This window comes from Rhipicephalus microplus, chromosome 10 (assembly GCF_043290135.1).
Source record: "Rhipicephalus microplus isolate Deutch F79 chromosome 10, USDA_Rmic, whole genome shotgun sequence".
Classification (NCBI taxonomy): domain Eukaryota; kingdom Metazoa; phylum Arthropoda; class Arachnida; order Ixodida; family Ixodidae; genus Rhipicephalus; species Rhipicephalus microplus.
Window position 1 is genome coordinate 57,069,242 of NC_134709.1, and position 26,669 is coordinate 57,095,910.

Below are 26,669 nucleotides of genomic sequence, written 5' to 3' on the forward strand. Positions count from 1 at the left end.
AGCTAGGTAAAAGGGTCAAAGGGTCAAATTAAACAATTGAACAAAATACAAAAATTGTTTGATGTACCCCAGACAACAGTCAGAAACATGGATTTGGTCGCGTTGTAAGTTCGCGTGCCAGCGTATTTTTATACTCTGGCAGAAAATAGCTGGGGCACCTTGTATAATATGTTACAGATTCTGATTTCATACGGAGCATGACGGTGACGCCGATGACGAAACTCGCCTGAAGACGTCCATACAATTCTTGCAGCAAAACTGGCAAATAAGGCGTAGCTACTTCATCGGATTCCATTGTCGTACAAATCTTTGCTAGTGTGCTTCCTACTCAGCCAAAATAGATTTAACATACGCGGAGTTTTACTGAAGCATCGTTCTACGGCCGTGCCACAGGTGTGGAGAAAGCTCGCAGTTCACATGCGGGTCCTTGGTTTTGAGATATAATGAAACTGCACATATCTGGCTTCAAATTCAAACAACATTGGAAAAGCCGTAAGTGGCGTGAATGAATGTGGGGCTTGATTAAGAGCACCACCCTAACTGCCAAGTGCCTAAAGCTCATAGAAGTACTCCTTCATTGCCCTTGCTTTCATCGAAAGTGAAAGTCACCTCGGTCTCTGTATCGATGCTCCTTCGTTGTCCGGTCGTCTTCCATCTTGGAGAGAACTCGTAGAGCTACTGCTATTGTAGGCCGGAGGTGGGGGACGGGTGGATCCGTATCGAGCCATATTCGCGTACTCTGAAAATCACGAAATGTTTAATAAAGCCCTCTGGTACCAAAGTCTACCCTGTTTCATATTTATTGGTTTATGAGTCAGGTGTTGTGAAAGAGTGCCCGGCAGACGGATAGAGAGTAGTGATTGGAGCAATGAGTAGAGTTTTACAGCCAGGGCGCCAGAAGCACGATTACACACCTATACTGAAAAATCATACGGAACGTACGTTGTGAATTAAGTTATTACTATCGTTAAGAATACATGTTTACTTTAATATACAATTTTCGCTGTCGCCTTCGACCAGTCACATAGTCCCTGCACATATGATTGTCTTCTCAATCACTTGCAAGTACTGCATTCCTGATTACGTTACGTGTGGCAATTGTTAAAACGCAGAAAAAACCCACCCGTACCTTGTGCGGTTTTAGGCAGGAGTCTCAGCGTACCAAAGAGGTTCCTGCAGATTCGAAAATACATTGGTATCACGTGATGCGTTGGCGGCAACAACAATGCGTTAAAAAAGTGGTTATGTTGTCGTGTACAACTGTGACCTATGCCAAAAGCCTAGGTTTTGGGCACCCTAATTTTCTAGACGGCTACTGTTAGACTCAACTTGTCTCACGACCACAGAACGTCAGACATGGTCACTGCAGAAACATTATTATGATCGTTAATGGTTTCAAGGTGGACTAACCGGCGCAAGTTTTGTGGGAGAAAAGCGAAATATGAATGTGATGAAAAGGAGGACACGTACCGGTTCATGATAATGATAATTCTTCATGAAAGGAGTCGTTAATGATGACACAACACAGTCATTTGCACGTTTCAGCAAAGAATGACGTCTTTATTTTTATATAAATATAAACAATAAATGGGTTCTTTAGCAATGCTGAGGTATTCGCATTATGTACTTTGGATTGTATTGTTTTCATAGAATATTTGTGTTTTATATTGACACACACACACACACACACACACACACACACACACACACACACACACACACACACACACACACACACACACACACACACACACACACACACACACATTGGTGGGGTGAAGCGTTTGTCAGTCCGTCCGTGTGACCGTCGGTGCGTTCGTCAGTGCGTCCGTCCGTTTGTCCGTCCGTCCGTGTGACCGTCCGTCTGTCTGTCTGTCTGTCTGTCTGTTCGTTCCTCTCTCTGTCTCTCCATCCATGTGTCCATCCGTCCGTTTAACTAGAGAACACTTCAAGTACTGCCATCTCACATCTTTTCATCACGTGTTCTACCTATACAAGTACTGCCATTAAGCGGACATTCTAAGGACCGCACTCTTGGGAGTGTGCCACAGGTGGTTACTACGATAACGGGACGATCGGGTGACCCCATAAGAGCTTCGCCCTTGTAGAAACAAAGCCTTTATAGAAACAAAGCCCCCCCCCCCCCCAAGGACACAGTGGGGCACGAACCCGGGTCCACTTTGTGCCAGCCCAGTATTCTACCATTGAGCCACTTCGGTGCTTTGGAATTGTTCGCAAATTTGCAATGGCCGGTTTGATATCAGGAAAGGAATCGCGTTAATATCAGATAAACAACGAGGCTTTAAACAATGCGAATAGCGTAACCAGTTGGTCGTCCGATGCTTCAACCCATTACAAAACCTTTTTTTTATTGTTTACCTAATAACTGTGGCACATACCAACTACAAGCATAATTCGTTATTGTCGTCAGCTTCTGCATAAACATTTGGCGGAAATTCCATGCAAGTGTTTAGCGGACACAACGCTTCTCAGAAGAATGACGAAAAATGCACAGTAAATTCTGGTCTACTACATAGACATTATTATTAATGCCGCAGTGGGTATGCAGCAAGTGTGCTTCCAGGAGTCTCTCAATGAGTGTTTAGAAAAGTCTCTGAAGGGCCGCTCGTCTTGCTTTCACTGCGATTGTGCTGCACCTTCCACGCAGGCCTGGCGTTTTTTGGCAAGTGTTCTCATGAACAGCGAGTCGTGTTAGTGAAACCATCCTACGTTCCCGTATTAATTTTTGTGGGCCCTAAGTTAAGGGGTGTGATGATGAGACCATGGAGACGTAGGCTGATGGACGGACGGATGGACAGACGAATGGGCAGACACTGACGGGTGGACAGACAGACATACAGACAGACAGACAGACAGACAGACAGACACACCCCCCGCTCAGTGCGTGTTCTCTGTTGTACAAGTCTTTTTTGTCGCGAAGATGCACTGCAGTATTGTACGGTCGAAATCACTCCGAACAATCCTTGTTTTAAGAATATGTCGGTAGTAACAGTGAGAAGCTGCGGCATTGACAACTTTTGTTTTTCAATAGTGAATTAACCAACTTACAGAAATACCTCCATGTCGCTTCAACGGTTAAGACAATGAATTCTGACTGTTGTGTGTCCATGCCTTAAGGTAATTGTACACAAAATTCTTGAAAAGAAAGAAGAAAACGAGAAATCCACCTAGTGAACGCCCACCCACAACCCCGATTTGCTCAGTGACCTTCGGATTTGTGGTATGCTTTCCAACAGCATGATACCATGTTGCAGCAGTTGTGCTGCAGTGCGGAACCAGTGATGGTTTATTTTAATGCCCTTTTGGTACGTACAATACGACTAAAACGTTGATATTTCAAATATGTTTTGCGTCCAAAACAGCAACCTTTTTTTATGTAGGATTTGTGATGGTCCCATAAAAGCATCCAAGTTTTGAAGTATGCCCAAAAAATACACAGTCATGTAATGTAATTGTTGATATCGATTGGTACATCCCATTTCGTAGGATAGTTGCGACAACAGCCTGCCGTCCCATTTAGCTTTTTTTCGTGCATCGCGCTTATAGCACATATTCGTTATAACAATGAAATTTCATCGGCACTTGGGTACTGTCACAGGTTGCTTCGTCTGTATTACCAAATAACCGAAAATACTATTCTCAATGGGCTCCTTCTCATTCGCACGACATAAATTCTTCAAATAAGCTCCGGGTACTTCTAAAGTGACGAAGGACTTCAAGGTTCGACTCATATAGCTGGTGTTTGAAGCCGATAACCGCTTCTGTTTTATAATGAAGGTTTTCAGAACTTACCTGCCTGTAATGTCCACATGTCAAAACAATTAAAAGCATTCAGAGTATTCTCCGAGTTGTTTTATCCCAAAAGTCCGAACAAATCAGAGATTCAGGACGAAAACGAGGCTTCAAGGCGAAAGAAAGCTTTCAGCCGCAGGTGTCACTGAATGCAACGTTTGGACATGCGGACTTGTCCTCGTCGCTGCTGCCTCTGCAGTGGCGTGGCTACGTGTCGCAGAGTTGGCGCCAGCCACGTGTCTTGTTCAAAGATTGTTTCTTTTTACCCGCCGCGGTCGTCGTGTGGTTAAGGCACTTGGCTGCTGACTCGCATGTGGTGGGATCGAATACCGGCTTCTGCGACCGCACTTTCGACGGAGGCGAAAATACTTGAGGCCTGTGTACTTAGACTTGGGTGCACGGCAAAGCAGCACAGGTAGTTAAAATTTCCAGAGCCCTATATTATATGGCGCCTATTATAATGATATAGTAATTTTTGGACGTTAAACCTGAGAAATCATGAATTTTCCTTTCTCTATCAATTGAGTGATTTGTGGGGTTTAACGTCCCAAAACCACCATATGACTATGAGAGATGCCGTAGTGGAGGGCTCCGAAAATATCGACCTCCTGGGGTTCTTTAACGTGATCCCAAATCTGAGTACATGGCCCTACAACGTTTCTGCCTCCATCGAAAATGCAGCCGCCACAGCCAGGATTCCATCCCGTGGCCTGCGGGTCAGCATACGAGTACCTAAGCCACTACACCACCACCGCAGGGTCCTTTCTCTATCAAAACAAATAGTATTCGACAGTTGGGCTCACCTCGGGTCGTGTGCTAGCATTGTTTCCAAAGTTGGGCCACGTGATGTGCTGGGAAACGACGGCGGGAAGAGGAAGCGGCTACTTCCGGTCATGGTTGGCTGTGCAGTGACTGAAAGAGAAACGTTAAATTGGTACTTCACTGGGCAACGGTAAACGCATTTGAGTAGTAAACAACTTGCTTGGAACTTTACATGTCGCTCCATTGGTAGGTTTCATGAAAGTTTGAGGGGAAAATTCATACATTCAACATAGTGAAGCTGATTGACAATTAAATCAAGAAAAGCAGAAGCGACAATAATCGTGATTACTCAACTATTCGTTACCAGGCTTACTCAAATGAAACAGCGGTGACTGAATCATCAAATCGTCGATTTTTGCATGTTGAATCGGTTTCTACAAAACAAACAACTTTCTGGTAGATGGTACGACCACTGAACTTTCAGAATCACATTGAATTCGCCCTTTCCGGCAACATAGTTATCCATTACTAACTTGTTGCGTGAAAAAATTGGTGCGTGTTTCGTAAATGCACTTCGCTGATGAACTTGCGATAACTGCAAATACAAGTAAATTTTTTGCTCACAGCCAAGGATGCTGACCGAAGAATTTTTCTGAAACATGCTATTTAGCGCTATCGCCTTAACAACAATGAAAACAAGTAAGGTTTCCAGTTGCAAAACCACGATATGATTATCAGAGATGCCATGGTGGAGGGATCCAGAAAGTCCAGCCATCTTTTCTTCTCTAACTTGCCGTGAAATCGCACGGAACACAAACCGCAAGCATTTAACCGGAGACGAAATGCCACTGAGTGGCTTCAGAAACTTTCTTCTCTCGTATCTGAATTCAATGTGCGTTTCATGGGTTGCCATGGTCTTTCTGCAGCCCTCCGCGGTCTCTATCCGGTGGTGAAGAGCACCTATCCTCAATTGCATAATGTGGAACAGTGCAGGCGTGGTGGCGTGTTCATTCGAAAAAGAGTTGTGTTCTTGCCGCCAATACTACATATTATTTGAAGAACTGTGTTATGTTTTTTCAGAGCATAAATTTATATCATACGGTTCGAAATGATGTGGAGTGGTTACAAGTCGAGGGCTAAAGCTTTCGTTTGGTTACCTCGAAAAGGCACGATGATTCCATAGTGACAGCACTGTTGGCGTGTATATTTATATAGTGTCGGGCCGATGGGTCCTTACCTGTAGCACGAGCGGCGGACGCAGGGCGAAGAGAGCAAATGCGCGGGACGAGCGTCAGCATCGCAAAAAGTGACAAGGGACGGAAAAGTGGATGAAGTCCCTAATGAAGGCCGGTCCCCGGCTGAAACGTAGGAAAAATAAAAATTTTTCGTTTTGCCCGTCCTCTACTTCTTGGTATTTTGTAGCGTTAGCTACACTGGCCTCGCTGAGCCCATTTCGCGTGGCACTGGTCTGCGCATGCGCAATGATACTCCGCCGCCACCGCCGCGCGCGGCTCGCCGCCGGTGTGCGCTCAATTCGATGCGCCGCGCAGACGATCAGTGGTGTCACGCACCGGAGCCGGCACCTCCCTCGCACTCGGCCTCTGCCGCGCGCGACTCGCCGCCGCCGGTGTGCGCTTTCCAGAGGATTGCCGTCCTAGCCTTGGTAGACATATGGACGCCGACGCGCGCGCCGTCCCTGTGCAGTCGCCATCTGACACTGCGTTGGAACCGCTTGATAGCGCCTCTGACTGGCGTTTGCCACTGTGGTATAGCCATGGAGAAGAGTTCAAATGCTGCTCAAAGGTGCAATAAAGCGGAGAAGCTTAACTCATCGGATCCCGAAGTAGTTGCCCGGCAAAATAAATATACATGTGCCACATAATACGTATACCGTGTGTGTGTCATTGGAACAGCTGTAAGCATGATATCTGGAAAGCTAAGAATAATCAGCTGAACCTTTGCTAACGCTACGTATATCCTGGCATAGCTGAGCTAAGCCACTGCCATTTTTTTCCACTGGATCCAAGGACGCACACACACCCACACACACACACACATATATATATATATATATATATATATATATATATATATATATATGAGGGAGAGATCTGCGCATGGTGGGTTTTTTAAAAATGTTCGCTCTTCAGGCCACCTCAACAGGTCTCGTTGCTTTCTTTTTGTGAAGGAATAGAATTCGTTACGTAAGACATGCATACTTTTCTCAAAATTTTTATGCCACCAATTAAACATTAAATAGGTTAAAACCCGCCTCCACTCACCGTTAGGGCGAGGTGAGCCTTCATAAGGGTGATCTTGGGCTGACCCCATGGCAGATGGGATCCTGCAGGCAAATAATGAAATTCACAAGCTGCATTTTCGCAGCAGAGACAAAAATGAACTTTTCCGCGGGTGAGAAGAATTCATCGCGATTGCCCATTGGTATGTTATGCGATGGAAAAAGTGCCACTCATTAGCCGAAACTAAGCAGAACAATGGCGCAAAGTATGGGGCCCTTGTAGTGCTAGAAGCCACCTTCGTGCAATATGTATGGCTTCAACGCAAACTTTTCCTCGAAACAATGAGAATCAAGCCGATTTTCTCTAAAGTGACAGCACGCTTAATAAAGCTTAGCTTTTCAAAGTGGGCATCTTCTGCTGGAGCCATGCAACCCCCCTCATCCGCCTTTTGCAACAATTGTGCAAATTTAGACTGAAAGAGATGGCAGGAGAGTTTCATCTAAGCTTGAAACGCAGCCATGGGGAGGCCACGCGGGCTTTCTCTCGCGCATATGGCATCCGATGCGCTGGGCTATGTTTTGTAGTGAGTCTTTATACCGAAAATGACGGCGACGCCGAAGGCAGAGAGCGCCTGATGCAGTTTATGGTATCATTGCAGGAAAACGGGAAATTATTGGGCAAGCACTTGATACTGCTGTCGTACGAATTGCTACTAGGGCTATTGCTACTCAGTGCAAGTTGATTTGGGAGGTAAATGTAATGCCGAGTATTATTAGTCGAGTCTAATTGCGTTGCCCTGTCGTAAGCATGGATATCGCAGTTCTCACAAGGGACTCCTTGGTTTTGGGATTGAATCAATGTGCACTTGTGTGCTTGAATGTATAACTTAAGGAAATGCCCTAGGTGGTACGAGCAAACTTGGCGCTTGACTAATTTTCCCATCCTACATGTTAAGTTCATGTAGGTAATACAGGGACTCTTTCATCCCCATTTTTTACATCGAAAGTAAAGCTCACCTCGGTCTCTTCGTCGATGCTGCTTCGTTGTCCGGACGTCTTTCACCTTGGAGAACAGTCATAGATTGAGAACTATTGATGGGCGAGGGCGCGGCACTGGCGGCTCCAAATCGAGCCCTACTCTTGTACACTGAAAACCCAAGAATGTTTAATAGAGTAGTGATGCCCACTTGTATAAAGATAACGTTGTTTGGCGTTTAACTGTCCATGAGTCAGGCATGAGGAAGTATTGCCAGAAGGTTGGATAGAGAATATTTAATGACGCAGTTAGGTGGGCAGATGAATTCAACGAGGGCGGTACTAAAGTGATTGAATGGAAGCGACCCTCAGACGGTTTTTAGAAGTTTTGTCCGCGCTTAGGCTACAGCATCACCGAATCATTCACACCCAAAATTTTGCGAGAAACCTTGCGCCAAAGCCGCTGTAGATAATCATATCATGCACCCCAGCCGTGCCTCCTGAACTTATGGGAGACGCTGGCATCGCCAGCAATTGCAGGGCTCTCCTGAGAGCGCTCGCTGGTTGAGCTTCGCCCAGTCTAGACCTCCAAGATTGCAAGCCGACAGGTTTTCCCAATCTCGGGAGTCATCACCCACGACTTTCACCGCCCCGCTAACTGGCGACTTTCCCGCGCATTCTACAGCCAATCTAAGCAGCAGCCTGGGTGACGTAGCGTTACCAGACGATGCCGTTGTGTGAATGGGCGTTGAAAACGCGCTTGGTGGAGAAGCAGCCATCTGCAGCGATTCGAAACTTTAATGGGGTGGTGCCACCAACATTTTGGCATGCCTGTTCTTTGCTGTAAGCGTTTCCTTCAACTCCGGGAAGCATATTACACGCACCAAAATTCGTGTATTTTCACAAAATAATTTACTATTGCTTTACTTATGTGGACAATTTTCGGTTCCGGTTTCGCAGCCCCGAGTTGGGTGATGACGTCGATGCATAGGTGGCTTCGTCACGTGACCACACAAGGCTGTGACGCACATCGTGCCGAGTTTCGTCTGCTCTCACACGCACGTGCCACACAAGCGCCAGCAAAACAAACGTGCTGACAGTCGCCATGGCCAGATACAGTAGCATCCCGGCAGTGGCAAGGCAAAAGGCAGCCAGAAGGAAACAAAGCGTTTATATTTACAAAGTATGTACAAAGCATGCATGGACGAGGAAGCCGCCTGACACTCGATTAGCCGGCCTTTTATAGGCGCCGAGATGCTGATGGAGGATGAGACAGCCGCGCTGTTGGAAGCGCGCAGCGTCTCTGAACGACGCGTCGAGTGTCTTTTCGAAAGCATTCAGAGTCCTCGATGGACGCACACCACGCCTCTGCAAGGGGCGCCGGCGCACTCGTAACAGCAGGCATGCTGGTTCTCTCCTTGCTCACGAAATGCGTTTCGAAGACGGCGGAGGCCACTCACGTCACTACAAATCTGGTGTGACATCACAAATGCCGTTGCTTTTCCTATTCTGAAACGTCAGTGTTGCTGCGCAAGCGATTTGCCTAGATAACGAGAGTGAGCATTCAGCTACACCTTCAGAAGTGAATTGAAGTATGTTCTACGCGTTTGTTGTGTCCGACTGTTCGTGTGGAGAGTCCTTGCACACAGAGGAAACCCACAACAGGCTTGGGATAACCTCGCAAATTGGTGTCAACACCCCTCTAAAGTGTTCTAATAAAATGCGCAGCTTACGCACAAAGCCTAATTCAGTCTGTAAATGACCTTTGGGACTAGATATACCAGCGTAATGTGTTTGTATAAAGCCCTCGAAAACGTTTAATGGTCTCTTAATATGTCCAGATACAAGAATCGTACGGAACGCACGTGGCCGATTGAGTTGGCTAACCTTGATGGCCTTACTCTGCCTCAATTTACAATGCTTGCTATGGCCTCCGACCAGTGAATGAGTTTCGGCACCTATGATGGTCTTCTGAGCCGCTTGCAAGGAGAAGCCTATTGCCGATTTTTATACGTGTGGCCTACAAACTGTGAAAACGTAGAGAAGAAGGCATCCGTACCGTATAGGGTGTTTGGTTGGCGAGTCTGGTAACCAAGAGGGTTCCTGCAGATTCAGAAAGAATCACATTGGTATACGATATGTTACGTTGTTGGGGATGAAAAGTAGGTAATAAAAATGTTTATGTTGCCATGGTCAATTGAGATGTGCGCCGGAAGCCGAAGTCTCGGATAACCTTATTTTCTAGAGGGCTAGCGTTAGGCTCAATTAGTCTCATGACCACAGACAAGTGAGCATGTTCACTGCAAAAAGAGTATCAATAGACACATACGTCGCTCTATAGAGATCATCTCAATGAGGAGCATCAGTGCCAGTGACTACTTGAGCATTTGCGTTATTTCATCTTGTGTGCCACGAAAATAAATTATGTGTCTATCAAACAATGCTCATTCTTTGGTTTCAGGCAAACGGTTTTGTCGCTATTTTCTTTAGCATCGTGTAAAGGTTTTCTAAACTTTCTCGCCTGGTTTGTCGGTGCCTGCACGTGAGATTTGAGAAGCATGAGATTTCTTAGGGTTGCACAGGATTGCGTCAGTTTCGTTGGAACAGGAACGATTGTGCGTCTTACGCAGAACCCCGGCCCCTCGTTCTAGGAAAACATTTAGACGCGGGATCAATCTGACTAGCGTTAACCTATTGTTAACAGAGATAGGGCGGGGATGCCTGCCCACGTCATGGATGAGTTAGGCAGTGGCTAACTTAACCATTCCCTAAGCAGCGTGTAGGAAGAAGAACAAACTTTATTTGCGAGAAAGACTTCGTCGACACTAAACCAGGGCAACACCGCGTGGTCGGGCCCCTATTTCAAGGTACCGCTGGCTCTCGTCATCCTCTCAACCCTCCTGACTAGCCACAGCTAGTCCTCAAGGGTCGGGCTGTGCAGGAAACTTATTTTGATTTAGTGCACTAAGTACAAAGTGAAAGTGGCCATTCTTCAAGAAATTCTTTTAAACATATTTTGGATAGGTTTGAAGCGCCAATACAACGATACTGATACACACAAAGTTAAAGACTTAAATAAATCTCGAAATGGGGCGTAACATTTTAGACAGGATTCCAGCTGTCCGGACTGTAATGAAACCGATTGTTCTTTAGCACACATGCTTTGGCAATGTGCCACGTTGTCTAACGGCCATTTATCCAGAAAAGCTGACTAAGAAGAGGCCCTCTGGAACTTATTGCTCTATAAGGAACTCCAGGCAATCGAAAACGCCAAAGAAAGAGTAGAAAATCACAGCGTGTCAACCCCAATTTCGACGCGGCCAGTGGTTTCCGGGGGTTCCCAATACGGGTTCGCATGAAAGCTCAACAGGATCACATTACAATATTTCTCTGTCCGTCTGTTTGGGCGTTTGTGTGACCGAACCAACCCAACCCGACCCGAACCGACCGACCGACCAACCTAGGAGCAGTAGTCATCTGCTTCATACCAAAATGCAAGTTTCGTCTTCTGGGTTGAGCCGCATGATATGGATCACTGTATCAGTACAAACAAGCGTCCCGTTTTGTGCGTGTCGTAGCAGAAAGGAAGCAGAGTATTCCCGCATGCTCTAAACAGAATATTCTGAGACTTCTATACCACTGACTGTTCGAGCGTTTCCGGATTAAACAGACCCCCGCACTTGCAACATGTATCGCAGGAGCCCGGATACGGCAGCCTACATACAACATATCCAATGGTTTTAGCTGCGTTAAAATGAACCCCGATATAAGTAAATTGCATCAAAACCTCAAGAACCACCTCTTAGTTGCTCCATTCAACAATTTAAAATGTATGAAGTCTCACCGCTCGTTCCACCATATTGCAGCCACCCCCTCCATGCCTGAACTGTATGCGTTGGCCACTGGATGCCAGCCAGTCCTGCTGGTCCCAGGCATCCCGACCTGGACGATGCTGCTGGAGCTCCCGTCTGTGTTTAAAAGAAACACAGGCGTTAATCCGCCAGTTTGCAGCAAAACGTCGTTACATTAAAACACAGACTCAGCAGAATTTGTGACAGGACAGGAAGGGTTAGCAAAGTTTTTCTTATGAAATCCTGCAGCAGCGCTGCCAACTGGCATATTTTTGTCACCCGCACACTGCGTATTTAAGGTTGTGACAAAATTCGAGCACATCTTTTACGTTAGTTTATATCGTGCTGCAAAATGCACCTATATCGCTGCGCAAGTGACAATGCCACAATCGAAGATATTCTTATTTTATTACACGTGATAAACTACCTTAATTTCGGACTTCTGCAACATGCATCGGCTTTTTGGGTTATGGGAGCTGACATGTCATCTGAAGGTGACTACACTGACGACATGCTATTGGTTTTTGACTGGCTTGACCTGACGAGCAGTGTGCAGTATGGTGTAGCCAGATCGCACAAGTGAAAGCTAAATACAGTAAAAAATCCTTCATATACCTGGTCGCAAAGAAAAATTAGAGATCATCTCCTCGAAGGGAGACCTGATAAGATGTGAAAGAGCAGCGGTGCGCTCAGCGTTCACCCGGTCGGAACGGGTTTGGACGTGGTTACTATAATAACGGTTTGAAGCGAAGCTCGGTGTAGCGTTTACTCAAGTAAACGTTTGTTCAAAACTCAAGGACATGGAAGGTGGTTTGGGTTTCGTGTAAGTTTGATCGCAGGTAAGCGAGCCGAAGGAGCGTTTGCACTGGACACGTGGTCGAGCGTTGCGGGCGGTGGAGAGGGTGAAACTAGAGAAAAGTATGTTGCGAGTGGGCGGAGGTGCCGGCAGGTGCGGACGCTGCGGCGAGCGTGCTGCGGATGAGGGCGATAGGGACGTCAGCGTGGACCTAACTGCGAGGAAGGCATGCGAAGAGAGCATGACGTCAACGCGCAGCTGCCACTTGACCTACTTGGCACAGCTCTAACATCTGCGGCGAGGGGGATCGCGTTGCGGTGCATTCGTAGGGACGCACGTACAGGGTTACACACGTTAGTCAAGGAGATGCTTCGCATCTATTAATTTTGTTAAATGATGTACTTCAGAACAGTGATTACAATACAGTCGGCAAAGGTGGCAACGGCACACCAGCAACTCAAGGTGAAAACGCACACAGAGTTTTTAGTGAGTCGAAAATGAGAAATGCGGCGGATGCCGGCGTTGCCAAAGAACGGTCTTGCATGTTAGCCGTGAAATGCCCCCGGCCTACTTCTGGGGTCCATAGACAGATTTAGTTGTCGGTCCGCAGCAGCCGTACGAACGCAGCCGGCCAGCCATTCGCAATGGCAGGCTGCGTCCGTATGGCTGCTGCGAACGCTCAACTAAGTCTTTCTAATTTCTACACCGAACTACATGTCACACGTATTGGATGCAATGCAGTCCCTGTTGAAGGCAACTTTCTTTAAAGACGGTAGAATTTACTTCAACGGAGAAATTTTGGTCTGTCTGTTGGTGCCTGTCCAACGCTTCACCCACTCGGCGAAAGTTGAACCCCTTGCAGAACGCCCACCCATCTTCATTTTATTGCTGCGTTTTCCCCTGTGAACAACGTCAATCAGAAAGCAAATAATACGCATTTGCGAGGTGCAATATTACTGCATAAGTGTTAGAAGTGTAAGACGGTGAGTATTTTTATTTCTATTACGCTGACATAACACGATGCTATATAAAAAAAACAGCGGGCATTTCCTTCGTTTCACTAAAAATAAATAGGGACTTTTGTTTGCTCACATTACTTCCATATGGCGCCTTATCTGACGTAGCTCCTCAAGATAAATGGTTTTTTAGACGTTTCTTGCAGCGAAGCATGGATATCGGTGGCGATGTTTTTTTTTTGTAACGTACAGAGCGATACAATATAGATTTACAAGAAACTGATCAATAACATTTTTGTTACGTGGACATTTTTTTCGTCAATTTTCTTGATTTTCATCCCACACGTGCCATGGCCGTTTTTTTTTTCAGGATGGAGGACACTGGTTTGAACTTCACGTGCGAAGTTTTCGAAGACAAGCTATGTCAGTTTCCACTTTAACGCTTCACCATTGCTTCGGGCCACATATGCTGCATTTTCTCGCCTGAAATAAAACCTTCTCTCGCGGTTTTTATCACCCCATTTAATACTACTTGAGGGTAGCATATGGGTTCAATGCCGAAATGCTGTCGTGAAAAACTGATTCAGTACCAAGTAAAATGCAGCATCAGTAAACAGGGCAACCAGCTTAAGGAAGTGGAGCTTTCGGATGGCGTTCTTGAGTCTGCGCCTAGAAAAATTTTGTGCATGATAAAAGAGGAAAATATCTTGACGTGCGCAGATGAATTAACAGCAGATATAGAACGACAAGCACGTGGTTGCTTAATGATTGCATGGCATTTCACACCGGTTGAAAGTTCATCGACGATTACAATTCTGCCTAATGAAAATTTTTAGAGCGTCTTTGTGCTGCGTCAAGGCCAAGCAGATTTAAAGTTTTGGCTTTGAACAAAATTTCTACTACGTCCTAAATCATTTTTGTGAATTACCATAGGGCCCACAATGTCATTATTCCTCTTTCTATGGATAAGCAAAGTACCAGACTGAGGTACCGGAATTTACAAGCACCAGGATGGCTATGTGGTAAAACACTCGACTGCCCCGCAGAGGGCCAGGTTGAAATCCCATCGGATCGTGGGTATTTGTCATTTCATTTGGTCATGCCTATTTTTTACGCCACCAACGGGGACAGCAGCGGCAACGTACGTCTGACGGGGAAAGAACTGCCGCCTAAGAGCTGTGCTCTAAACGGGTCGCTGAGAGATATGATGTACGTTCTATTTTCCTGGGAAAATATTATTGGTAGAATATGTGTAGCCATCGATAAAAAAATGTTATGAAGAAAAACACTTGAGACATTGTAAGAAGTTTGTTGATTGTAAATCGGGTGTCACGCACAGTCTGCAACACTCGCCTGGTGTGGTACTTCATATATTGTTGAAACAGGGTGCCGCCTTTGATGTTCATTTACGGCAGCATCCCAGCACTTCCAAAGGCCCGCCTCACGCGAACTCAGCAATAAGTATTGAACTCTAAAGAGTTCGATGACTGCGCCACTTTCTGAAGCATCGCAGATTCTATTTGCGCGGAAACACCAAGAGAGCAAAGAGCTTGTAAAAAAAATGTCACGTTTAAGACAGACTAGAAGGTAAGTCAGCCACTATATAGAACTATCAAAGACTCAATGCGCATATGTTTGGTGACACAGATAGGGATATTTTGGCAGCACTAACGTTCCTAATTTACATAAAAAACAGCGCCAATAACGAGGGACAAGAAAAGAAGGAGACAGACAGCGGCTCTGACTTACAACAAGATTTATTTGCTAGAACCGCACAATATATACTTGGGCAGTATCTGACAAAAAAAGAGAAAAATACAAACCAAAGAAAACAGAATTCACCTAACAACCGCGTAATCATCGTCATAACGCACCATAAACAACAGATACTGTCAGATACTGCACAAATATATATTGTGCGGTTCTAGCTAATAAATCTTGTTGTAAGTAAGTGCCGCTGTCTGTCTCCTTCTTTTCTTGTCCCTCGTTATTGGCGCTGTTTTTTATGTGAATCATGTCGTACCACCTTGCCCAAGCAACCACGCTAACGTTCGTATTTACTGCTGTAGCATGACAATTATTATTTTTTTTTTTGCTTTTTACGAAGGTAACAAATGTTTCTTTTTCTTTCATTATTGAACGTGCTCCTGATGGCACTCGTTGGTTGATTCCTTGCCACTTTCGTGCAACTCACAGGCAGTGGGCCTTTCCAGTGTATTCACCTAGGGGCCCAGTTTTCTTCGCGCTACATCTCCACGTGAATTGGTCAACGTTTCCAGAGTTTCGTACTTGCGCACAGTTTCCTCAGCACAACGGTTATTCGAATGACAAAACAAAATTCTCTTTCATAAGATAGTCGTCTGCAACATAGGAGACGCTTCAGAAACGTGAGAGGATTTCAAAAAAAAAAAACAAGGAACACTTTACGGTAAAGAATGGAGAGCACAAAGCTGGTGCCCCCAGATTTCCGCTCAGTCTTTTGTTGTTGATCTTGCTGCGAATGTGGCACACAGAAACAACGACAATACTTCAAGTGGTTCATTTATGTATGCCACACTCACTGCAGTCATTTGATTCTATCTATCGTTTTGAGTAAACTGCCTTGGTTATGAAAGAGACAAGGTCAATCGTCGCTACGTAATGCCTCGTCACGCCCACCACTACGGCCATCTTTATGGTGCTGGGTTGTGCCACCGCAACTGCTGGTAACGATGCTGGGCAGTGTTTAAAGAGTCAGTTATGCAGGTGTAGTCATTTATTACCAGTCATGAAAAATTAATAATTAATGAAGTAATGAGTTAGACGCCTGGCTATAGTGCGCCAGCCAATATAAGAGTTCAAATTTTATAGCAAATTTATAGAAGGGCATGTGTTGATACGGATAACTATAAGTAATTTTGGTTTTCTATGTAAACTCCAACTTTTGCACGATTTGTTACTCCTTACTAGAAAAGGAACTTGAGCGAATCGGTGGTGATCCATCGTTCACATGCTATAGCGTTAACCAGACGAGGATGAAGTCAAGATAACAACAAGGTACCTTCAATTTGTGACCTACAATCTTAGCGTACTGAAACTGACCTATACGCTAGCCTCAATACTAACCCCTTGAAATTGCCACGTACACAATTGTCTACATTACTTGTCTTCACCATTTGCATCAAGTAGATGATAAGAAAGCAAGATATTTCATATTTTGGATGAATTGAACCTTCTGCATAATAAATTAGTCTTAATCTATCGTCATTTTGCAGTGTGCCGATACATATAATCATTTTCCTGAGGGCAACAACACCACGTTCGACGAGTTGTGCGGTGTGCCCCTTCCGGCGAGCGATGTGAAAAAAAGAATTTTTCTGTGTTCAAAATGATCATATCAGAAAATAAATTTGTAATACAGTCCTTGCCTGAAAGCTTGTTTTCATTTATGTGAAAAGTAAGCATCTATGACTTTGGAGTAAATGGATATTCAATTGAGGTAATTAGGATGAGTTGCTAAAACGCCCCTAAATTCAAAAATAATCTCACTATTTCTGTCGCAATAACATACTGAGTGCCTTCCAGTAACGTTGTAGCGAATTGGCACATTTACAAACAGTTCTTTATTGGTGGGTTTTTTTTCAAAGAGTTAATTTCCTTGATCCCATGCTACTACAAGTACATTGTCGCATTGAACTTGTAACTGAAAAACTTTCCATACATACAGTGCGGGGAATGTGCGCCGTAAGCCACGTTCTGTTGGAGATTGAATGCACCCATAGGATTCCTGCAAGTCCAAGAAAAAGTATTAACGCGAATCAGAGGGTACACATCACTTTCAATGTAACAATCACAATATTTTTTTTTGTAAAAGCGATGAAAAGTGTCAACATTGAGTGTAAAAGCCACTCTGATGTCTCATAACCGTTATTGCCAGCGGAGCAAACGAAAAAATATAATGCCCCTGATAAGTTGCTTGAAGGGGAAGACGCCACGAATTTTCTCAAGATGCCGACGAGTCCTTTCCTAAATTTACCGTGGCTGTACAAAATATACGCCACGTGCTTTCGTGACACTTGTTTGTGGTGCGGCGGTTCGCCAACGTTATATCAGATCTCTTGGGAGTGTGCTCGAAACCCAGATAATTTGAAATCTTTTTTAAGGCAACATTATTGTATAAACTTCGGAGCAGAGGGAGGCGCAACTTGTCAGTTCGTACACAAAGGGGCAATGAGCGCTTCTGAGTCCCGTTATATGAGCCCTGCAAGCCAGTGGGGCCCTGGACTTGGGGGAGGGGCAATAAACATTTTCCTGATTGATTGATTGATTTGTGGGGTTTAGCGCCCCAAAACCACCATATGGTTATGAGAGACGCCGTAGTGGAGGGCTCCGGAAATTTTGACCACCTGGGGTTTTTTAACGTGCACCCAAATCTGAGTACACGGGCCTACAACATTTCCGCCTCCATCGGAAATGCAGCCGCCACAGCCGGGATTTGATCCCGTGACCTGCGGGTCACCAGCCGAGTACCTTAGACACTAGACCACCGTGGCGGGGCAAAACGTTTTCCTGAGTACCCCTTTTACAACTCTACTTTTAAATTAAAGTTTTGTCTTTTTTTCTTCTGACTAGATTGTCACAATACATGTTACATTTGTCAGACGAGGGCCGTTCACAGAAGCACTGCAAAAGGGAGACGGAGAACGTTTTCTCTCTCTCTCTCTGTCTCTCTCTCCGTCTCTCTCTCTCTCTGTCTCTCTCTCTCTCTCTGTCTCTGTGTGCGTGTGCGCGCGTGCGCGCGTGTGTGCGTGTGTGTGTGTGTGTGTGTGTGTGTGTGTGTGTGTGTGTGTGTGTGTGTGTGTGTGCGTGTGCGTGTGTGTGTGCGTGTGTGTGTGTGTGTTTTTAGGGTGGCGGACGGCGAGGCTGCTGATGATGCGATCCACTCAAAACAAATAATCTAGATGACTGTAGCCTGAGGATCACCTTACGTTTTGTTTTCTTTTCCGTACTCTGCAGAGCATCAGAAGCATAGAGACGTACCACCTAGCTCTTATATCCGCCTTTTATTTTAAATGATGAAATAGGAGAGATTAGTGCCACTATGGTGGCACCGGCTAGTCCTTTTCTTTTCTTAGGCAAGATATGCCAAACCATCAACAAGAAGGGCTCAAAATTCGAGACTACAACATATGATGTGAAAGTACACAATAGTCAAACTTCACAGGTCAGTTCACTTACAGCTAATAGGTTCACATGTTTCACACACAAGGTCAGTTCACCTCACATGACAGTTCATATTCGCCTATTAGATACATATGTACACAAGTTCCCCATGCAAGGTCAGTCCACACTGAGAAAGATTACACATGTGAAACAAGATATATAAATATTGCATATAACCTTTTCATGACAACAATGCATACGGTAGGTCAATATTTCCATAACAGTGCCTCCTGTACAAAAATCTGTGCCGGGCACACCACCATCGGAGGGCCGTCAAACGCCACTTTTTTCCGCTCCCGCTAGGGGCGCTGGGAAAACAGGGTGCCGCTGTTGCCATTCTGTTCGGGTGTTGCGTGCATCCCGTTCAGTGGTGCGCAACTTCGTTTTGTGAGACAGTTTTCGGCAAGTACATACGTAGAATGCTTTACGATTGCCTACTGCTGTGTTCCGCTGTAGAAATCGGACGGGAAAAAGAAACCGACAGGGCTTTTCTTTCATGAACTACCCGCTGACGCAGACGCTCGAGTGCGCTGGCTTGCCGCAATACGACGAGACAAGTGGTCTCCGAACACCACCTCATACTACACCAAAGTATGTAGTCGCCACTTCAAAGAAGAGGACTTCATCGGATGATTGATTTGTGGGGTTTAACGTCCCAAAACCACCATTTGATTATGAGAGACGCCGTAGTGGAGGGCTCCGGAAATTTTGACCACCTGGGGTTCTTTAACGTGCACCCAAATCTGAGTACACGGGCCTACAACATTTCCGCCTCCATCGGAAATGCAGCCGCCACAGCCGGGAATCGAACCCGCGACCTGAGGGTCAGCAGCCGAGTACCTTAGCCACTAGACCACCGCGGCGGGGCAGGACTTCATCGGAGGGAAGCAGCGACGCCTAAAGGAAGGGGCTGTGCCATCAGTTTTTGAAGAATACCAGCCCCATCTCCAGTCGAAGTCAACACCCGTGAGAAATACAGCAAGCATCGACAAACGAGTGAGTGCTACAATGGCACGCAGCGACTCCGCGAGCGGCAACGTTGCTTTAGCAGTGGCGAATATGTCGGATTGTTGCGCAATGGACACATCGTCGGAGGCCAACTTGCGTGGTCAAGGCGTCCAGGTAGACAACAGGTCAACCTCAAGTGTGCTTGTTGCTGAGAAAGCGAAGTGGAGAAGAAAAGAAAAGGAGTTGACGAGCCAGCTGCTTCGACTGCAACAGACGGTCGAAAAGTACAAAATGGAATTGAAAAAGATGCATGAGGACGCCCTGGTTGCCGATGTTTCTTACATCAAGGAAAGGGCGAAAGAAAAGGAACCTGCTGCTTTATTCTTGATTGATCAGATTGAGAACTTCAAGAAGAAGAGGCCGAGCTGGTCTGAGGAGACAAGCCGACGTTTTGTAGTTTTAAGGCATTTGTCGACAAGGGCGTACGAACACATCCGCGGTGAAATGCTTTTGAAGCTTCCTTGCGGAAAGACTTTGAGCAACTACTTAGGAACCACCAGTGGAGAAACGGGCTTCAGCAAACTCGCCGAAGCTCGCCTCAGAGTAGAAGCCGAAAGGTTGACTGTACCACCGTCAAGGGTCTGTTCACTCATAGTCAACGAAATAAAGATCAGGTAAAAGCTGCAGTACAACAAACAGCAGGACTGCTTTGTGGGGCACGCCGATGTCTCTTTGGAACAACATGGTGGGGACCTCACCTTAGCAAACTCTCTTCTCTGCTTTTTAATTACAAGACTCTCGACGTCGTATCGCATTCCAGTGGCCTACTATTTTACCAAGGGGTTAACAGGCCCACAGCTTCACAAGTTCTTGACTTTTTGTGCTTGAAAAAGTAGAAGCCTGTGGTTTCAGAGTAGTTCGCTTAGTGAGTGATAACCACAGAGTGAACGTCAATGCCATGACACTTTTCGGCGATGGTCTTCTTACGTAGCGGATAGAAGATCCCTGTGACTGCGACAGGCTCCTCTTTTTAAGTTTTGATGCATGTCACGTTTTAAAAAACGTAAGCTCGCAGTTTCTGGCCCACGACATTGGTCCAAAAGGAGAGGTCTCATCCTGCTACATCAAGAAGCTCTATGACCTATAGGAGGACCTGGTTGTAAAGCCTGTCCACTACCTCAGCCGAAAACATGTCTATCCGAATAACATAGAAAAAATGAATGTCGCAAGGACAATTCCGGTCTTCTTGCCTGATGTTACTGCAGCCCTGAAGCATCTCAGAGACCAAGCTAGGCATACGAGTGTATCATTCGCAGCTGCAGGCCAGACCATCAATTTCATGCAAAACATCTATCGATGGTTCGTGCTGCATGATACAAGCAATATGACCCAGCACATCCACAAAAAATGGCCTGACACTCGGCAGTTTGACGATGCTGAATATGCAAGACTGGAGTGGCTCGAGGTCACGCTGCCCATGTACTTAGATGAACAGGAAAAAAAGCTGTCGAAGTCAAAAGGAATTTTTGACGAAAGAAACGTATGAAGCATTCCTCCTGACCATATATTCCACAGTTGCCTATATCAAGTAGCTGCTCACAGAGGAGAAGTTCTTGTTTGTGCTCACGTGTAAGTTTAATAGTGACCCCATCGAGTCGCTGTTTGGATCACTGCGGATGTCCTCTGGCTGCAATGACATGCTGAATGTTCGTTCTGTTTTGCAAGGGCTGGAGAAGGTTTTAAAAACTGGACGTGCCGCATCCAGCATAGCATCAGACGTTTCACACAGAGAATTTGCCCAAATGTCAACAGGCACACTGCTCACTGAAGCTTCTCCTTCGCTAACACAACAGCTGCCTCAGCTACAGAGAGCTGCATGTGTTTTGCAACGGCTCAATGCAACAGTCTTGCCTGAGCACTTGCCGTCACTTGAGATGTCTGCAACTGTTTATGTTGGGGGCTATATTGTCCACGTCATAAACGAGCACATGTGTTGTGGAAGTTGCACTGCTGTCTGCACAAAGCCAGCGAGCAATCAACCTATCTTGCAGTTCACCCGCAGCCAGGACCGAGGTGGGCTACTTTACCCGTCAGACCAGTTTCTGTTTGCCGTTGATGTGCTAAGGGCATTTGCGGATCGTGCTCTGAAGGACAATCCGACTCTAAAAAATCCATTGTCTTCCCTGGTTAAGTATGCTGTGCCAGCACTGTGTGCTTCAAACCTGCTCAAGTGCAAGGAGATGGATGACACTCACAGAGCTAAGCCCATGGAGCTGATATCTGTTCGCTTTTTGCGGCCCCTGCTGGTGAACTATGCATTCACTGTCAGTGACAAGCATGATGCTTTCAAGTACTTCGCGAAAAAGCCCCTGTCAAGAAAATATGCAAAACTGTGAGGCTACTGCAAAATAGAGGTACTTACAATAAATGTTCCTTCTTTTTTCAAAATGTATTCGTATCGCATCAATTCGGTTGATTTTGCAGAATAAAGAGCTGCTACGCATGGCAAGTCAACGTTGGAAATTCATGTATATCTAGTCCAAGCATGTAGGTGCGTGCGTACACGGCATGTTTTTGGTATTCATTTAGCGAAGCGCTCTTCGCTTGCGGCTAGTGCGTGAAAGCTGGCACCCAGATCCCTGAAACACTCGGTAACATAATTCAGTGATTACAGCCCCGATATATTGAGGTTTGAGAGCAGAACATTAAGGATTTATTCTGTTTACTTTTCAGCGCGGAGCCAGAACCACGGCGGCTGCGGCACGTAGCGAACTCCGGCACCCTGTTTAGGCGGCGGCGCCTGGTGTCGAGGCGCCGCACTCGCGCCGACGGAGTAGTCCCATTGTTCTCTTCCGCTTTTACCGGGCACTAAAAGTTATAAAGGAGGTGTTATGTTTTGCCGCTCATAAGTTGATCGTGCGGATGGGACAGCACCAGAAGCTACGTTATTCAAAGCTTCTTTCTGGGATCTCTCTCGGCAAGGTCGCAAATTGCTTTCTTTGAGCATGGGACGACAGCGCGGGAAGCTACGTTATACAAAGCTTTTTTCTCGACTCTCTCGGTATGCCCATGTAACTGTACACCACTTATCCTCTGGAATGCAAACTACGTCCGTCTCCTCCGCTGCCGGGGACAAACACACAATGTGAAACGAACCCACTCTGCCAACCGGCTTGGAATGTTTGTGGTTTAGAGACAAGTCGCCGCTGCCGGGGGCAAACGCACAATGGGATTAAGCGACCCCGTCCTGCCTCCGCTGCCGGGCGCGAGCTCAGTGGGAGTAGGCGACACGCTCTGCCCTGGCGATCGGCTCGAAGTCGCAGCGATGCACGACCCGAACACAAGGAAAGCGGAGAAAGTCAAAGGCCGCTTGCTACCTGCGGGGGCAATAACGTTCCGCGCGCAATCACTTAACTGATAGATCGGTGTGGAGAGAGAGAGACATGACGGGAAAGAGTACCAAAGCGCCTGTTTAAACTGTAGGAGCGCTGCTGTCGAGAGTAAGGTCAGCGCAGTAGGGAGTGACTTAATCTGAATGGAAACAGATTGGATGAGAGAATGTTGAGGCGGACCAGCAGTGGCAACCTCCCCCTTTTCTTTGTTACCGCAAGATACTTAGGACTGGACGGAATCCGTTTCTCTTCAGTCGAGGCTGCAATAACTTAACTGATAGATCAGTACGAGTCAGTACGATGCAACTTTTGTCTGGGCCGTAACCCCTTGGTGGTCGAACAGTGAGACTAAGTACTTTGTATGTAGTAACAGTGTTCTAGGCTCTAACTTAAGAAAAGTTAAGTAGAAGAGTAAGACGCTGTTGATGTCTGTGTTATCATGAGTGTGCTTCGGCAAGATGTACATATGACTGTAAATACTTCGCTGTAATATACCTTCAAGTTTTCATTACCTCCAACCTGCCTCCTGCTTCATTACCTCCAACCTGCCTCCTGCATCATCCCCTTGACGGGACTTCAATCCATATCAAGGAGATCAACGAACGAGAAGGAAAACTTAACTGGAGGCACTGTCCATAATATATTTTATTCTTCAAGAAACTTCTTGAAGGCGACATGTGCTTTTTTCTGAAGACCTGCAGTTGACCATGCATCTAGTATTTTCGTGACTGTGAAGGGCCTCCTATCTAAATGTTGCAAACTTCCTCGTAATACTTTTCTTCATGTTTTATATTTCAGGCCCTTCAGAAGCAGGCGACATACATCTTCGTCAGGGTGGCCGCAGGAGCACTCTGTATTAGGCGCACGTTTTATCCTGTGTAGGAAGTGTCGTGTAAAGGCTGTACCAAGCCGTAGGTGGTGTTTCAAATCTATTTTCTCTAGACTCTTATGGGATGCCTAGTTTTTTGCAAGAAATAATTACATATAAGTATGAACTTTTGGATTTTTCGTCGAACCATTTGTCTTTGGTGACGCTACAGGTTATCTGTCTGAGAAGTAGACGCATTTCAGTGTGTGAATTTAGCACAATTTTCCCTTCATTAGTAGAGAGTTTTAGTACTGCGGCATGGTGCTACGTACGCATCACGCAAGCGCGTTGCGTTACGTGGCGTCGTTTGCCACTAATCGGCTTTTAGTACGCCGTAGTACTCGCGTACGTAACGAGCGTGAAGCGTGTTGCGCCACCTGGTAGATCAAAATAAAAGCAGGTGTTGTTGACAGCCAATGTGAGCCAATCCAAGTGTTATAGCCAGATTATGGCCACATTTTAAGCCACAGAGCCGGTCGGTGCTTGCCTTCGATGCCGCCATTTGGCAAAACGAAGTCTCGCGCTGTCGCGAACTTGTTCGAGAGCGGCGCGATCACCTCAAACGTACGCACGCACGCATCTCATGCGTGCGTAAGTAGCGGCTGCGTACGTAATGCGATACGTGCGCGTTGCGGTCTGCGCATGCGCATTTTGCAGAACGTGGCGTCCTTACGTATGCAACGCCGCCACGTACGCAGCATACGCAGTACTAAAACTCTCTATTGTGGGCCCTATATGCCGCGGCGTCCGCTGCAGTGTTTCCTGGAATGCTGCAGTTACCTTATCATCTTTTCAGGCAAACGCCTGGGTGGTCGTTTGAATAAGTCCTGGACAATTCTAATGTAGGCCGAAGGATTAAGTCATTAAGAAGCGTCATTCTGGCGGCTCGATGCTACACGAGAAAGCGAAGTTTACTTTGGAAATGATGGCAGTGTCAAACAACAGACTTGCAGCCCACATATGTTTTCAATTTTGAGCCCCTCTCTTATCCATGGACCACGTTGTCTTCCTGGAAACAGCAGCAGTGGTAACGTCATAGCAAATTACTATGAAACGACTAACCTACGCATGTGTAAGTGTGCTTGGAAGTAAACAACGTGAGAGACGCAGCCATTCCATAGCATCGGCTGGCGCATCCACTTATCGAAAGTGGCAGCAAACTGGCCGAGGGTAAGAGTAGGGAGGGTCTAAGTTGTATTATGACTTGTTTTAATACATAGCAGTAGTGCTTATCTTGAAAACATTGCTTTAAAAATAGTATGAGCACCGCTTTGGGACAATCGTATTTCTGGGCAAGCCACTGGTACTCAGGCTACACACTTCGTCGCAGCGAAGTGAGGTTGGGGAAAACACTCGAAAGCAAGTGTACTTTGCAGTGAGAATTAAGCCCTGAAATTTCCCGTGGGGCAGCGATAAACTACAATCCCAGGCCTTAAGCGCACCTTTGAAATTAGTTTGTTTTGGCAGATTTGTTAGCCTTTTGGCCGGATGTAAGAACGAGCTTGCTGGTGGTGACGCATCGTGAAAAGTCGTGGTGCGTAAAAAAATACGTGGTCTAAGAAAGACTACGGGTCGGGGCATCGTCCCGTTACCTTTCTTAGTACTGTTATTTTCGTGCGCCACAAGTTTTCACGATTTAGTGTCCTTTTTTGTGTCATAGCCAAGCAATAAGCAATGTATAACATTTATTTGCTCCCTTAAGGTGTCACGATAAATGCAGTACTCACCTCAAATAGTTTCCCCAAGTGGCTGGTGGCCGCACGAACTGTTCGTGGCTGGTTCTTGGCGGAGCACCCAAGAGAGGGCTCCTGGGAATTGGGTCATCGATTCGAGTTTCGTTACCAGTTGGACCTGTCGGCAGAGAATCGCAAGTTTTTGTTGGTCACTGTGTGATATGCAACGCTGTGCTAAAACATTGCACTAAAACAAGTCAATCAAACGAGAAGCTTTATCCAAGTGAGTGCTCTTGGGCAATTCGGTACACTGGTGTTATGGCAACGCACTCCCTCATAAAACTGCAGATTACTTCGACCATGAAAGTAACTACAAGAGTTAATTGATAGATATGTGGGGTTTAACGTCCCAAAACACCCATATGATTATGAGAGACGCCGTAGTGGAGGGCTCCGGAAATTTCTACCACCCGGGGTTCTTTAACGTGCACCCAAATCTGAGCACACGGGCCTACATTTCCCCATCCATAAAAAATGCAGCAACCGCAGCCAGTATTCGATCCCACGAGACCGCAATCAAAATGACGTCACAATATGTGAATGAATTGATGGATGCAAAACAATATCGCTAATGCCGATGTGCATGACTTAGCGCGCAGCGGGCGGCTCCTGTATTGGGACTTTCAGAACAAAACGTTTCTTCGCAACAGCAACATGGCTCGGGTTCTGATTTTGTAGTCGGGGTAAAAGGTCTGCTATACCATCAGCCTCAAGTGACACCCGCCCCGCCGCGGTGGTCTAGTGGCTAAGGTACTCGGCTGCTAACCCGCATGGCGCGGGTTCGAATCCCGGCTGCGGTGGCTGCATTTCCGATGGAGGCGGAAATGTTGTAGGCCCGTGTGCTCAGATTTGGGTGCACGTTAAAGAACCCCAGGTGGTCAAAATTTCCGGAGCCCTCCACTACGGCGTCTCTCATAATCATGAAGTGGTTTTGGGACGTTAAACCCCACATATCAATCAATCAATCAAGTGACACCCGAACAACAGCATGCTTTTGCGATACTTTAGTGCGCACCGTCGGCTTATCACCACGGACGGCCACGGAAATGCGCGCAGAGCTGCCAAACAGGATGCACGTTCCAGTCAAAGGTGATAACTGGACGGTGTGTACTATACCATCACGGACGCTTGTAG

The 26,669-nt window shown here is 46.2% G+C and overlaps 1 protein-coding gene and 1 pseudogene across 5 annotated transcripts in view; one reads left to right on the plus strand and one right to left on the minus strand.

Moving 5' to 3' along the window:
* The window catches only part of LOC119181680 (uncharacterized), a 107,825-nt gene that overhangs the window by 73,115 nt on the left and 8,041 nt on the right, over positions 1–26,669 (minus strand). For 4 of the 5 annotated variants that reach the window (XM_075875693.1, XM_037432922.2, XM_075875690.1 and 1 more), the window contains exons 3-11: positions 25,530–25,653; positions 17,097–17,158; positions 11,634–11,757; positions 9,849–9,892; positions 7,832–7,961; positions 6,858–6,919; positions 4,617–4,725; positions 1,130–1,173; positions 610–739 (exon numbers count right to left, since the gene is read on the minus strand). In XM_075875693.1, the coding sequence (XP_075731808.1) occupies positions 610–739; positions 1,130–1,173; positions 4,617–4,725; positions 6,858–6,919; positions 7,832–7,961; positions 9,849–9,892; positions 11,634–11,757; positions 17,097–17,158; positions 25,530–25,653 (829 nt within the window). The remainder of the gene's footprint in view (positions 1–609; positions 740–1,129; positions 1,174–4,616; positions 4,726–6,857; positions 6,920–7,831; positions 7,962–9,848; positions 9,893–11,633; positions 11,758–17,096; positions 17,159–25,529; positions 25,654–26,669) is intronic. The other variant, XM_075875692.1, reaches the window with a different exon arrangement.
* Positions 19,672–21,938, plus strand: LOC142774851 (uncharacterized; annotated as a pseudogene).